Source organism: Silurus aristotelis, assembly GCF_946808225.1.
Source record: "Silurus aristotelis genome assembly, chromosome: 6".
Taxonomy (NCBI): Eukaryota; Metazoa; Chordata; class Actinopteri; order Siluriformes; family Siluridae; genus Silurus; species Silurus aristotelis.
The window spans coordinates 25,949,737-25,964,828 of record NC_139579.1 but is presented as its reverse complement, the minus strand read 5'-3'; the positions used below and the strand labels follow the sequence as shown (position 1 = coordinate 25,964,828).

Genomic DNA, 15,092 nt, shown 5'->3' with positions numbered 1-15,092 from the left:
CACTGCATTTCAGCCCTGCATTTAAAGGACTAGCTGACATCATGTCTTTAACACAGGTGAGAAAGTTCAAAAAACACTAGAGAATAAACTGAAAAAAAAAACAGAAAAAGTAAGATATTCAGTATTTTTCTTCTTTATTAGCATTTGCAATGGAAGAAAGGTCACCAAGTTGCATATGCATTTCTAATGTACAAATATTATCCACTCCATAACCCCTCGAAAGAAATGGTTCTGTACATCAAAGGCACACACTGTATGCACTTATGCAGCTACATTCAGCTTTTTTGTGGAAAATTATTAAATACAGTTTATTTGATATAAATAAGTACCTCATGGCTTATAACGATTTTTATAACTAGCCAATTATGACTTATAATGTTGATCCTGGCAAACATTAACTGTCCTCTGCTCTTTTTACTCTTAACATGTTCATAGAACTAGCATGGGCCAACATGATTCCTGCCTCAACTGATCTTTATTATTGCCAATAACAGTGCTTTATTAGGGCAGGCCCATGTCTTGCTAGAGATGTTATATCTCACAGCTGGATTGGCAACTGCAGACACACCAGTTGAAGCTAAAATTTGTGGTTGGGGATAAGGAAGCCTGGGTTGACTTCATTCAGCAATAAATGCAGGTAGAATTGAATGAATGAAGATTACGTCAAGGGCATATTATCAAATGTGCTATGGAGAAAATACAGCTATCTGTAATGAGTCTAATAAAAAAACCAAAAAAAAAACAAAACAAGATTTTAATTTAGTTTACTACATTGATGAGTCATAGTGCAGGCATTATTGTATTAAATCACTGTTGCCTTTGGGTGGTGTTGAGATTTGAACTCACAACCTTTCATTCAGATGTCTAATGTCTTAAATATATATCACTTTCTCAAATAAGTATTATTACTTGCTTAGGAAAGAATTAGAGGTACTACAATTAAATATTTTTAAGCATATTATCTTCAAAAAGATCATTTGGCAAAGTGCTTCAGCTGCTCAGGTAGCTATTTTACTAGGTATGAAGTTGTTTCTGCTTAAGTTTGCCAACAACAATACAAGCTAGATAAATCATTACATACTGTAGCTGATTGTCGTATCAGTGTTATTACAGAGTCATGTAGAGACTCAAAGCACTTTTTTTCATGTAAATGTAGATGTCCTCCAGTCATAATTTTGCCTGATTTTCCTAAAATTATTACACTTTGGAGGGTTTAGCGCTCTAACATAGCTTATCATGCCAAGTAGTGTAAATTAATTAATTATTACGTCAAAGAAAACCATACTATTCTGGACTCCACCTTTCTGGATGGGAGTTAATGATCCCTGTCCTGTACAGTAGGCCACACTTTTAGATGTCCCATTTTGGTTCCTTTCCAGATCTGCAACTTTCATTCTGTCAGTTTGGATATGTACGGCTAGGTTCAGGCAACGTTCAGACCACTTAGTGCTACTGTTAAGTGTTTCTTAATCCCATAGCTGAATGAGTTAGTTATGACCAGACTGCAGATAAAGCAACCGGAATTGCTCATTAGCCCCTTGAGAGTACATATTCTCCATTGTTTTGTGTTAACAAGGGTTGGCTAAGTGTATCAGGGTCATAAGTTGAGTTATGAGTACTAAAAAAATCTTAAAATTCAATAGGCATGAGTGTATTATAATGTGAAATGTAAACAGTTTTCATCGAGCATTATCCTATTTCTAACTACTCAGCTTGTCAGCACGGTCTACTTAGCGGACTCATGGCCATGTGGGTTCCTCATCAACACCATCTAAACAGGACCAGATGAACGAGTGATATACGGCTCAGTAACAAAATTTGAATGTCAAGTTGGCTCACATTTTAACTCCTAAGAATGTCCAATAGCATCATTTTTAAGAGAGAAATGGCAGGTTTTCATTTGGCATCTTTCTATTCAGATGTTCTCAACACGGCATGTGTTACTGTCGAACCTCATCCAGCAGGCTTTGCCATGGATATTACTTTACCATGGACAGAAATGGGTCAGCAGAAGTACTACCTGATATCAGAATCCCACATGTCCTGTCATATTTTATTCCTGTTCATCCTCTGGGATGAGTAGAAGAGGTCTGCAGACAGAAAGGCGACTTGCTGTGTCAGACATTTGCCCAACAAGTCAACTGGGACCTGTCCGTCATTCTTTTTTTTATTTTCCACCATCTTTCCATTAATGGCATTCTCTTTCCCTTAGGCAGTTTAAACTGCCAGCAAATCTGTTTGCTACTGTTTGAAGCCCAGGCATTGCGATATCTCGTGCATTTCTCTTTCCAGACATAAGGCTATTGCACATGTGCTGGATGTTATGGAGGAAATCATTTCTACTATATCATTGGCTAGATCATGTTTTCTGCTGATATATTAAAATAAAATTTACATAACAAACATAGTGAAACTCTAACAACACTCATAAGTTCTAGCTGGTATTGGGTTAAAGCTATTTTGTTATATCAATTAGATGTATTATTGATAGTAATAACAATCTAACTCCTTTCCTCTAGTTTTGGAGGCAGAAACTAAGGAGCTGGATGTACAATTTGACCTTCAATGGGGACTTCACATCATGTACTGGACAATATACCAAAAATAGCCACTTTGAAATTTATAGAGTATTGACAATGGATTTTTTTCTTCACTTATATTTACTCACTGGCAAGGCCCCCAGCTCCTGACTTCCAACTTTCAATCTGTTTGACCAGGAGGTAGCACAAAAAACAAGAAAAGTGCAAGAAACCAAAAATCAGTAATCATGGCTCTGCACACCAACACACACTGCACACCTTGTTTAAAAATGTGTTAATTATTCCAGTTCAGAGTTCTAGTTACCAATAGAGTCTTGTCTAGGGTCTGGCTTGTAGTCTTTACTTCTTTTCCAATGTCTGGAGTCAATTGAGTTGAAACCAAAGTGACTCATTGTTGTACTCTGAAAAGGGGCGTGTCCAACCACAAAAAAATAATGTTTATAAATTATTTTGTTATTCTTATGAACTGTGAATATTTTTTATGCAAAGGCCCTTAGCAATTTCAGTAGCTACAGCAATAATTTTGTATTTTCTGGTGTTATGTAGAAATACAGTCTGTATAATGTATGATTAATAAAGGGGTATTCTACATTATAAATAATAGTATAATGATCCTCACATTACTTGTCCAATTGAAATACCTTACAGGTCCTATAGGAAACAGAAAGCACATTCTGTAGAAGCTTAGCGGTTGTCCAAACTCTCAACCGCATGTTTTATTAGCAATGTCAGTGTTTAATCTGGCATATCAACACTACAAGCACCCTACACTAAGTCTGCATTTTCCATCGTAAATGCTCTCACACAGTCACATACCAGATATGTATGTTTTTCTATGGCTGCTATAAATTGTTAGGTCTTTGCTGTGTGGTAGGCATAACAGACCTGTCTGGGGCCTAGTGTTGCGTCTGTGTTTATGTGAAACACACACAGTCTTCTAGTGTCTTGCAGCTATACTAGTGTTCTGTCACTGTTTAATAGCCAAATATCACCAAGCTCTCCACCTAACATAAAAGCTACAACGCTCGAGTTAAATAACATTGTTAATGTTGAGTCTGTTCTTTCTTCACCTGTCAGATGATCTGAAGAAACAGTTGGAGGCTAGAAGGATGCAGATGGCAGCACAGGGTAGGTGATTAAACTACACCTCTGCTCGGCAATAACTGTACAATATTTGAACACTTCAGTCATGAAAGGGATTGAATTGGGAATTAAAAGCTAGCAGGGGTTTCCTCTGTGTTTTTTTTTTTTTTTGGTTTCTTTTTTTTTAAGAGTGGGTGGTCTGGCCTTGACTCTGATGTCTTCCTTCTTCTGATAAACACGTTAAAGGCCTTCTACAAGTTTACAAACCTAACCTACACTGCCAGTGGACTGTCTTTTAACTGCATCAAAGAGGCACTTCAGAGGAGCCTGCTTTTTATTACATGGCAGCATGCACTTGAAACACACCCAGAAGCCCTCGAAATAGCCATTCTCTATTCACAAGCTTTTGAAAACCCTGGTGAAAAGGGCGTGTGATGCTGAGCTGTGTGCCCCGTCCACAACGCCATTTGTGCAGCGTTTTATGAAAGACTACAATGTTTTGGTCCTGTTGTACCTAAAATGGGCTGAATTCTAGGGTAGTGTGTGTGGCCTCAGCTGTTCAGCGTTAGATGTGGAGTTTCTTAGTGGCGAGGAGTGTGCTGGTTCTGTGTGTTGGCTCGGAGCACATAGAGGAACACACATTGATGAAAATATCCTGCTGTGTTAGAACAGGAACTGTAGAACAGATCTATGAAAGGAGAGTTGGATGCACAAAACAAGAATATTCTTGCCAAATAGGACATAGGATGTCTGTGAAGATGTTTAATTGATTCTTCACCCAAAAGCAAAACCTGAGGAGATGATGTGATTCTGAAAATGCTTTTATGGTGACCGGACATCTTTTTATGGCATGGCTTTTCCGTAGCGTTTACAAAGATTGATATAAAAATAAAGAGCCTGAAAAGGGTATTTTTAGATAAAGCAACAGTTAGAATAAATGAATATTACTGGAGGAAAAGCCAGTTTACTAAATAAATAGTTATGTGAAAGATATGTATTTAATTCTGATAGTGGTTAGTTTTTCTTTGCACAAATGTTATATGGGTAACCTTTGACCTGTGGATTTACAAGCTTCTGTCTTCTGAGCCAATAGCAACCAAGTGGGCAGGACTGTGGTCCTTTGGCCAGTAAAAAACGAAGGCACTGCTTATTATTAAGGAGCAGTTATACCAGACTTTTCCCTCAGTGTTTTCTTACCGTTGCTTGGTGCACATCTGCAAAAACAAACAAACAAAAAAAAAGCTTAGCCGTCCCGTCCAGCAATAAATGCTGATTCTGTTTTTCCCCTTTGTCTGCTACAATTTCCAAGTTATCAGTGTTGGGACCTAAACTATTAGTGTCAGTGGAAAAAAGGTTTTGTTCTGTTTCAGGTTTAGTGGGGAATCAGCCAAATACAGAATCTGACCCTGTACAAGAGAGACTCTGTAACCAGATTGAAGACGAGAAGAAAAAGTATGTAATTGTTCTTTAGATTTCTCAAGTGATCCAACCAAACTTTCCTGCTTATTTAATATACGTAAATTTCTGGAAATTTGAATCCCGTGTATGTACGATTGTCATACTTCTTTATAGATATAAAAGCACCTTTGAACGTTTAAAAGGCTTAAAGACAGAGATTGAACATGTGCAGCACCTGCTCCAGAGGGCAAAGGTCAAACTGCAGAAGGACTTCCAGGACTGGTGGATTCAGGAAGCAGCAAGGCTACAGGTTCTCTATTAAAAATAATAATTTGCATTTAATAAATTATCATTGCATCTGTCACCCAAACCCATCAGCGCTACAGTCTCCAGATGGCTGATTCTGCACAGGCATTTCTCAGATCCAGTGCAGTCAACATTTTTAATGTTATGCAGCAACAACATCTGAGCAGCAGACTGAGCTGGTAACGCTGTTTTGATCTTGTCAATAGGAAATATGAATCGTCCATCCGGATGCATGAGCAGCTGTGTAGCATTGCTTGGTCCTTGAATCTTTCCAGAGGAAATGACTTGTATTTCACACTAACTTCAGATGTTCTGGTTTGAGTTTTTCTCATTAACATTGAGGTCGAGTAAGTTGTATTTAGGTCTGGCTGTAGTGAACAAACAAGCTTTTATTATTTAGTGGAATCATCAGCATTGGTGTAGGGTATAATCTTCTTAGAGAATGCTTTTTTATATATATATATATATATATATATATATATATATATATATATATATATATATATATATATATATATATATATAAAAACAGGAAACTACAGCTTTAATAATAAAACACATCATTGTTCTATTTTCAATGTTTCCAAAGGCTACTTTGAAGTAACAGCACACTGATAATGAAGCAAATATGATGCCAAGCTGATTTTAATATTCTTTATGATTCCCACATATCATCATCAGCTAAAGGTGCTTAGATGTTTTCAATTGAACAATTAGGCAAATGCATTTTTAGTATCTGTGTGTGATTTTGCAGCAGAACCAATGTTCAGAGAGTACACGATCAGGGCGAAGCAAGGACAGCTCTCCCCGCCTACCATCATCCAGGTGAGACATGGGTACAATAATATATGGCTCAATATGTTAAGCATGGGAGGGCATTTTTTTTTTCTTTCATTTGCTTGGGGAGTTTTTCAGAAGTATGAGGCTGAAAATTTGATTTCTATTTCATAGTATAATATTTCATATAATTTACAAACTACATTATGAGCATTAACTGGTGTGAAATTTGTTTTTGCTTTGATGACAGCCTGTATTTAAGCTTCCATTAGTTCCCCAAGGTAGTTTAAATTTAAACCTTATGCTCTATTAAAACCATAAAGTACTAATTAAACATGTGCGTCCATGTAATCGATTGAAAATTTCAGTATTTGTTTTCTTTCTTTGTTTAAAATATATGATAACTTTTATATATATTTAAAGATTAAAACATGATATTGTTTTTTCCTACATATTTTAAATACTTGTCCTAAATTTCAGGTCTATACATATGTGGCCATTAAAGTATTAATTGTATTTTGCGCTCATATTTTCCTGAATTATTAATTTATTATGTTGTCATTTCCGAATACTTTGTTGCAAATACTTTGCACTCAGTGACTGTCTGAAACCCATAGACATCATCAGATACTCTGTTTCTTTCCTGGTGATGCTCTGCCAGGCCTTTACTGGAACTGTCATCAGGTCCTATTTGTTCTTGGGGCATTTTGGCCTACGCTGTGCCGTTAGCATGTGAAGCTCATTCCACTTCTTTTGCCTTTTTAAAGAGGCTTTCATTTAAAGTATGTTTTAGGGCAATGTCCATCTGCACTGTGAAACATCGTCCAGTGCAGAATATACCCAACTGCTTTTGTCAGCAGTCACATCATCCATAAATACCAGTTCCACCAGCAGTCATACATGCCCACAACAGAAGATGAAGTGCTATGCTTAAGATTATGAGCAGTTTCTTACTTTCCTCATATTCATTTCTTCAGGTCATTCTGGCACAAATTGGTCTTTGTCTCATCTCCACACAGGATGTTGTTTCAACTAAACTGCCTTTTTTTTTTTTTTTTTTTTTTTTTTTTGTTGATGTTTTTGGCAAACTCTAATTCAGCCTTCCTGTTTTTAAAGTTGAACAAATTGTTTGCTTCTTCTGGTTCTTCTGTGTATTTACTCTGTGGGATCTTCTTATAATTGTTGACTTTAACACAGATACACCTTTCTCTTGATCTTGAGTTGATCTGTCATCTAAAACACTTGTTTTACGTGGTAAGTTTTTTTATTTGATGTCTCACTAAAGAATGTGCCAAATAGCTGATCTGGCCAAACATAATGTTTTTGCCATTTCGCTGACAGGCTAGTTTTGATTTTTCATCCTAAAGTTGGCTTGTTCATTGCAGTGGCAGCTCTTTAGATTTCATACAGAGAGTTAACAGCAACAGTTTTCAAATGTAATTTCAAGTCTGCCAAATGCCACCAATGCTGCAATTTGTACAATGTTTGAATTGAAATACTTTCAGATTAAAGGTGAATGTATGCTTTCAGTATTTAGACTCAAATGTGGTCTAAAAGTAAACAGCTACTAGACTTTATCGCTGTCCAAATATTTATAGACTTGACTACTCAACACTTTGTTTTAGTAAACTCATATCGAAACTGAAATTGTGTTCTCCTGTGATGTGTATTAAACTGTTGAAGTTGATGCGTTTGATGTTTGCATTTAAAACAGGCAGTGCTCCAGTATAAATCTGGTTGGAAAAAAATTCTTATTGTACAGTTTTTTGTTTCAAAATTCCAGTTCACTGCTTGATCCCCACATCGATAACCAGGACAGAGCACAAATACACCAGCCTACTCCACCTACAAGAGAGCTGCGGTAAGCAACCATGAGAATGCACACAAACCAGGTATAGACATTCCATACCCTTTCGAACTACTATTCCCTGACCAAAAGGACACCATTTCTTTTTTTACTATTGTTAGTCTGAGCAGCTAGAGATTATTTTGCTGCCAAGTTCGCAGTGAAGAATGTGGAATGTTGCTTTGGTAAGAACGAATGTCCAAGTGATACAAATGGCTTTAATTCTTGAGGAAAAAGTAATACCTGTTCAAACAAAATCACCAGTAACCACCTCTAAATGCTGTCTGTGGCAACCATTAACACTACGAAAGTTCTAAACAGATACACTTCGCTATGCAACATTTATCTTTTTAGGAAGGATTATTTTGAGACATTTTTAGAGCAATTCTTTACCAGTTCACCCAAAGGCCATAGAGAGTATTTCTTCCATACATGCACCTCTTACTGTTTTCATATTTTTTAGATCATCTACAATATTTACAGTTCATTTTTATATTTTGTTTGTTTTTCAGAGCGTTGTCCACTTCTGGCCCTGCCTCAACATCTATCCCACTGACCGGAGACCAACAGACTGATGCAGACATAATGGCCTTTATCAAAGCCAGACAAAATCTGCTCACCAGAACAGGTATCTTTTCACACATTAAGCAAAAATCCATGATTTATATTTACGGTAGATTGTATTATTTAATCTGGTCCAATGCACACAAAAAGAATGTTTTTGGATTCTCTCTTTTCTTTTTTACTAACTCCAGCTCCATCATAGCCCTAAACAGGATAAAGCAGACACTGTCTAAAATGATAAATAGATGATGTACACAGAACATAATAATAGAGGATTGAGGTGCAGTTTAATGGGATGCCTTGGGTGGAATACTAGAGCTGCTTGGGTATACAGCAGAACATAGTTGTTAGGACAGGCTGCTGACATAGTAAACTAGAGCTTGTAGGGTTTGGTGCTTGGAAAAAGGGTAGGGTAGAGGTGGCCAAGTTTGCCACATAAGGGGAATGCACACATTTTAGGCTTACGGATGTAGGAAAAATACATATGCAAATTTTTGGTGTAGAGACATGCACTCCCGCGGGACCCGAAGCAAACGAGTGCGGCGCCGGACAAGATTTGATGGGTGAATGCGGTAAAATACTCATGTGTGCAGGTTGCAGGAGAATAAAATCAAAAATGGCCTTTAAAATCTAAAATAAAATAAAAATACTAAAAACCAATAAACTGTTATGTATCTACTGCAGAAAAGCAACAATGGCAAATAAAATCAAATAAAACGATATACAGGCAAAAGGTCGGAAGCGCAAGACAGAAGCAAATCGCTAAGTGCTACAGATATTACTTTATTATTAAGGAAAGGAACATACAACACAACAAAACCTTGGCCTGTTTTTTAAATCGTTTCAGTTGATATTCTATGTTCTGAAAAGTTCCTTGTTCATGTCCATGTTCATCATTTACACAAAAAGTCAAGCTTAAAAAAATAAATCTAGTTTGCACATTCATATTCAAAAGGGGAAGCAAGTAAAACAAAACAAAAAAATCTGAGTAGCGGGAAGAAGCAGTCAGTGCATTGAAAATAAAACTACTTATACATTTTACCTGTGGGCTTTTGCGGGCGGGAGCAGGAATGAAAATCCGTCCCATGCAGATCTCTACACTGTTGAGTACATTAGATATAAAGAGTTTGGGTTTGCCATTTGAGGTAATATGACTCTTGTCTGGAGATTAATGTCTGGGGGTTTAAATGTATTTGAGCTGATGAGTGATGTGATTGAACAGGTTAAGCTGTTGTGTAAAACTCTATAACTCTACAGTTACCGTCATTTCCGGACTATTAAGCGCACCCACAGAATTTGACAAAGATTTTTATTTTGAACATAAATACGCCGCACCTGTCTATAAGCCGCAGGTGCCTACACTGAAACTAATGAACTTTACACAGGTTTTCATGAAAGTGACACCCGGTGTTAATGCCCGGTTGTTTTCAGCGTGACAAATGATTCGCATTTCCTGTAGACAGTCCGAGTGAGCGGCAGGTCAAACGTCAGAGGAACCGCATCCATATTTATGATGTGGTGCGGCCTGATTCAGTGGGAGCGCATCTGATTTAATATAAAGAGTTTCATTGGTTCACCTGAACCCGTTCGGCAATTTCATTGGTCTAATGTTATGGGGCTCAGTTTTCTGAATGAAGTTTGTGAAACCGGGAAAAACCCAGGAAAAATCCATAAATTAGCCGTTTCATTGTTTAAGCCACAGGGTTCAAAGCGTGGGGAAAAAAGTAGTGGCTTATAGTCCGGAAAATACGGTAATTGTTTTTGCTGCTTGTGAAAAGATTATGCTGGACTAAATTGGACTTGCTGCTATAGTGGATGGCACATTTTCACGTTAGACTTACATTTTCAAACTTTTGGTTAGTATTTTATATGTCCATAAGGGCATCCACCAAAGGCTGTAAATGTATTATGTGTCTTTTATATAGAATTTGATTAGAGCTGTCAATTAGCCTTGCCTTGCCTTGCCCTTACATCCTTGTTTTTGTGTTTAGTAATAAAAAAAAAATTCAACTACAAAAAAACTGTTTATTAACACTTGCTGTTGCTCATAGCAATGTAGCATCTTCTATAGACATACCTTCAAGCACTCGAGTTGTACATTTATTTCCCAGTTTCTTTGATGTAGACTTTTCCTCAATTGTCACTGCATGTGTGAATTTTTTCATAGCTATTGACTTTTGTCCTCCAACTTTTTAGATGGAAGATGTAATATTACTTCACATCTTGCGGCCTGATCTTCGAGAAATGCACTTTGACAGGAATCAAAACCAAATCAGTTTAATTTACTGCATATTGGAATGGGTTAAAGATTGATGATTTTTTATTCCTCAAAATTGCACATAGTATGATTTTAAACATTCATACATAAATCATGAACAGGGATGATGAAGTTTTAACCTCAGCTTACTAATAAACCTTTTTTGGGTGTTATATACAGTATTGCAACATGATTTTTTTGTACTAGTAAATGGAAGAGAAAAAAAAGTTTTTGGGCGACTGGCAAATAAAAATGATGAAATATTGAATAATAATAATAAAAAAAACATAACCAAAGAAAATATCTAAATACATTTGCATATTATAGGCAAACATTAATGTTAGCCAGTATTCTCTACACTGGCATACATCATGGCTAATGAACCTGGCCAGTTTTTTTTACCTTGTAGATCTTCATGGTGTGGTTTTGAAAGTGTAGAGATGTGTCTACAAAATTTTGTGAATTTCAGGATTCATTGTACCACACTCATTGGCACAGATTCACAGGGCATTTTCACCTCTGTAGCACTTGGTTACACCACACCAATTGTTTGTTTTTCAAGACCATCATTGGTCTCTTGTAATTGTATTAATCATGTGTGGAGTTAAAATGATCTGTATTAGTGCTCCTATTTTCTGTCTAACCAGGTTTTTAAAGTACCCCTCATAAAACACTTTTTCAAATTCCGTAGAGAGTAGGGATTTTCAGGAGCCTACACTTGGTCTCTCCTGTGGAGGTTTTTGGTTGTCATCTGTGAGACTTTTCCATATCTGCGATTAAACATCCAGATTTGTGCCAGGGTCACTTTGCAAAGGTCAGTATTACTCTTAACAAATGGCCTCTCCCTGAGTTCCTTTATTGCACATAATGCAGCCTTTTCCAAATAGCAGTGAAAGATTTTCACATCATTGACAAACAGCAGCAAAAAAAAAGAAATGATCTGGATGCTTGAGCATCTTTTGTCACCTAAAGCAAAGTGTCAATTATTAAAAAGGTCCATAAATATGCCAGTTTCCTCTATTTACAACTGCAAATGCTTTCTGTGCCCTCAAGATATAATATTTTCCCAAAAGCAGTCCAGCTCTTTGTGCAAGGCTTGGTATTGCAAAGCATTTATTTCCTCATTAAATTCAGCAATGTGTTTGTTCAGTAACCAATGAAGAGCTGGAGGGTTTATAGCCTCTGTCGTTCCGTATCGCATATCTTTTGCGCAAGAGAACCAAAAACTTTCAAATGCAGCTAATGATTTGTCAAAAAAAAAAAAAAAAAAAAACATCTGTTTTTCTTTCCTGATGACCTTTTTGTCAAAAAAAAAAAAATCTTGTTTTATGATGCACTCATTGTTTCTAAATGGCCTTTGCAACTCCATCTTGAAGCGTATCATAAAAGCTTTTTCGTTACGTCTTTACACAAACCCAAAACATATCTTGAAGTCTCATGCGTGTTTTTTCCAAGGTTTGTGCAACGCCTCACATTTTTCACAATTCTTTAAAATCATATTGAGCCCTTTAGAGTACATGCATTATTCAAACTTCTGTATATCAATATTCAATATATATCTTTTGATCTTTGCCCCGCTTTTATCAGTCCAGTGGCTTTAACAAGAAATGATTTGTTAGGTTGGTAATTCCATCTGTTCATTAGCACTTCAATGATGTGTGACCTCTGTTTCTAATTCTTTTGTAGCCTAAAAGCAGTCACTTTCTCAATTTTGTCTTTTCTGTTTAGAAATTGTTATGCTGCTCATGGGCGCCCCCATGTGGTTGCTTAATGTGTTTGGGATTTGCTTGCAGACTTTTCTTCTATCAAGTGATCTGCACTATAGAACTAATCACACTTTAAAACCTGTTTACCTTTTATGTTTCCTGTTTCCTTCCCTGACAGGTGGGCTGCTCTTTTTCACACGTGCTCTGTAGGAGAATAAGACATTACTACAAGTGAAAAAAAAACATGTACTTAAAGACTTTCGCTATTTGTTACAGTTTTAAACAACAACAAAATGTAAATTGAAAGGTTATATTTAGGACAATGCAGGCAGACGATTAAAGTGATTAATAACCTGATCTGACATTTTCATTACACTCCATACTTCCCACATCATTAATCATCTGCAACACAACACAACATGACTACTTCCACACACAGAGGTCTTTCATTGGTAGAACATTCATATTAATATGTTCTGAACCATTAAAAAATTATAATGTTTAAAAATTAAAATCAAACCTGATTTGTTGCCTGAGAATCGGATGCTTTCTCATTAGCTGATGTCACAGCTTTAAGGCAGTCACATGCTAAAATGAAAATTAAACAAGAGAGGAATGATTTGGAAAAGTGGCATACTGCTTTAAAAGCTTTACAAATCTGCTTAGTGTGTTCCAGAATTAAATGTTTGTATTATCTCAATGTCACTTTTCAAACAACAAGAGTTGTCATTTATAGATTGATTAATGTGCAAATGTGCACCCTGAACTCTCACCTGTTCATTCACAAAAGTGGAGGAAACACTACACAGAGGCCGATTTTTCTCCTTATTCTCATGTTAATTGAAACGATGTGATAAGTATAAGATGTCAAACTGATGCACTTTTTAGACTAAATTATTCTACGTACAATTAAAACTTTACTTTGGCCTGTATTTTGGAATTTTTAATGCATGTTTAAATGGACTCATTAGCTAACCCTACAGGAAGTAATACGGGTTTGGCAGGAGAAACTATTCAGTGCTGTGTACGAATGTTCACGATGTTAATTTTACATAGGAAAATCTTCAGGGTGGAATGCTTTGCTGTTTCTCTACAACAGGACACCTGAATCTTTAAAAACATTTTAATGTATATACTGTATACATTGTTGTATAGATAGCTGCTGTAATGAAAGTGATAACTGGAGGTTCTGACCATGCATGACAGATGTCCCACAGACATAATCCTAATGAAAACCTTAAAAATTTGATTGATTGTATGATAAATACAACTGTTATTATCAGCATATTGCATATAGTCATAAGAGTAATAAATGCCATGGATGTAATAGTAGCTTTACTTTGCTACACTGTCAATAATCCCTGCATGTAAGTTTATTCTTTACTTAATCTATCCATATTATATACAGTACAGACCAAAAGTTTGGACACACCTTCTCATTCAAAGTGTTTTCTTTATTTTCATGACTATGAAAATTGTAGATTCACACTGAAGGCATCAAAACTATGAATTAACACATGTGGAATTATATATGGAATTATATACATAACAAAAAGTGTGAAACAACTGAAAAATGTCATATTCTAGGTTCTTCAAAGTAGCCACCTTTTGCTTTGATTACTGCTTTGCACACTCCTGGCATTCTCTTGATGAGCTTCAAGATGTAGTCACCTGAAATGGTCTTCCAACAGTCTTGAAGGAGTTCCCCGAGAGATGCTTGGCACTTGTTGCCCCTTTTGCCTTCACTCTGCGGTCCAGCTCACCCCTAAACCATCTCGATTGGGTTCAGGTCCGGTGACTGTGGAGGCCAGGTCATCTGGCGCAGCACCCCATCACTCTCCTTCTTGGTCAAATAGCCCTTGATGCCTTCAGTGTGACTCTACAATTTTCATAGTCATGAAAATAAAGAAAACTCTTTGAGTGTGTCCAAACTTTTGGTCTGTACTGTATATATATATATATATATGTGTGTGTGTGTGTGTGTGTGTGTGTGTGTGTGTGTGTGTGTGTGTGTGTGTGTGTGTGTGTGTGTGTGTATATATATATACAGTGCGGAAAATAAGTATTTGAACACACTGCTATTTTGCAAGTTCTTCCACTTAGAAATCATGGAGGGGTCTGAAATTGTCATCGTAGGTGCATGTCCACTGTGAGAGACATAATCTAAAAAAAAAATCCAGAAATCACAATATATGATTTTTAAACTATTTATTTGTATGATACAGCTGCAAATAAGTATTTGAACACCTGTCTATCAGCTAGAATTCTGACCCTCAAAGACCTGTTAGTCTGCCCTTAAAATGTCCACCTCCACTACATTTATTATCCTAAATTAGATGCACCTGTTTGAGGTCGTTAGCTGCATAAAGACACCTGTCCACCCCATACAATCAGTAAGAATCCAACTACTAACATGGCCAAGACCAAAGAGCTTTCCAAAGACACTAGAGACAAAATTGTACACCTCCACAAGGGCTACGGGGAAATTGCCAAGCAGCTTGGTAAAAAAAGTTCCACTGTTGGAGCAATCATTAGAAAATGGAAGAAGGTAAACATGACTGTAAATCTCCCTCGGACTGGGGCTCCATGCAAGATCTCACCTCGTGGGGTCTCAA

At 36.6% G+C, this 15,092-nt stretch overlaps 1 protein-coding gene across 2 annotated transcripts in view; it reads left to right on the top strand.

The window, feature by feature from the left end:
• kif6 (kinesin family member 6) overlaps nt 1-15,092 on the top strand; it is a 95,967-nt gene that overhangs the window by 69,369 nt on the left and 11,506 nt on the right. For both annotated transcript variants that reach the window (XM_083544615.1, XM_083544614.1), the window contains exons 16-21: nt 3,618-3,668; nt 4,994-5,075; nt 5,196-5,331; nt 6,082-6,152; nt 7,888-7,965; nt 8,463-8,578. In XM_083544615.1, coding sequence (XP_083400741.1) covers nt 3,618-3,668; nt 4,994-5,075; nt 5,196-5,331; nt 6,082-6,152; nt 7,888-7,965; nt 8,463-8,578 — 534 coding nt within the window. The remainder of the gene's footprint in view (nt 1-3,617; nt 3,669-4,993; nt 5,076-5,195; nt 5,332-6,081; nt 6,153-7,887; nt 7,966-8,462; nt 8,579-15,092) is intronic.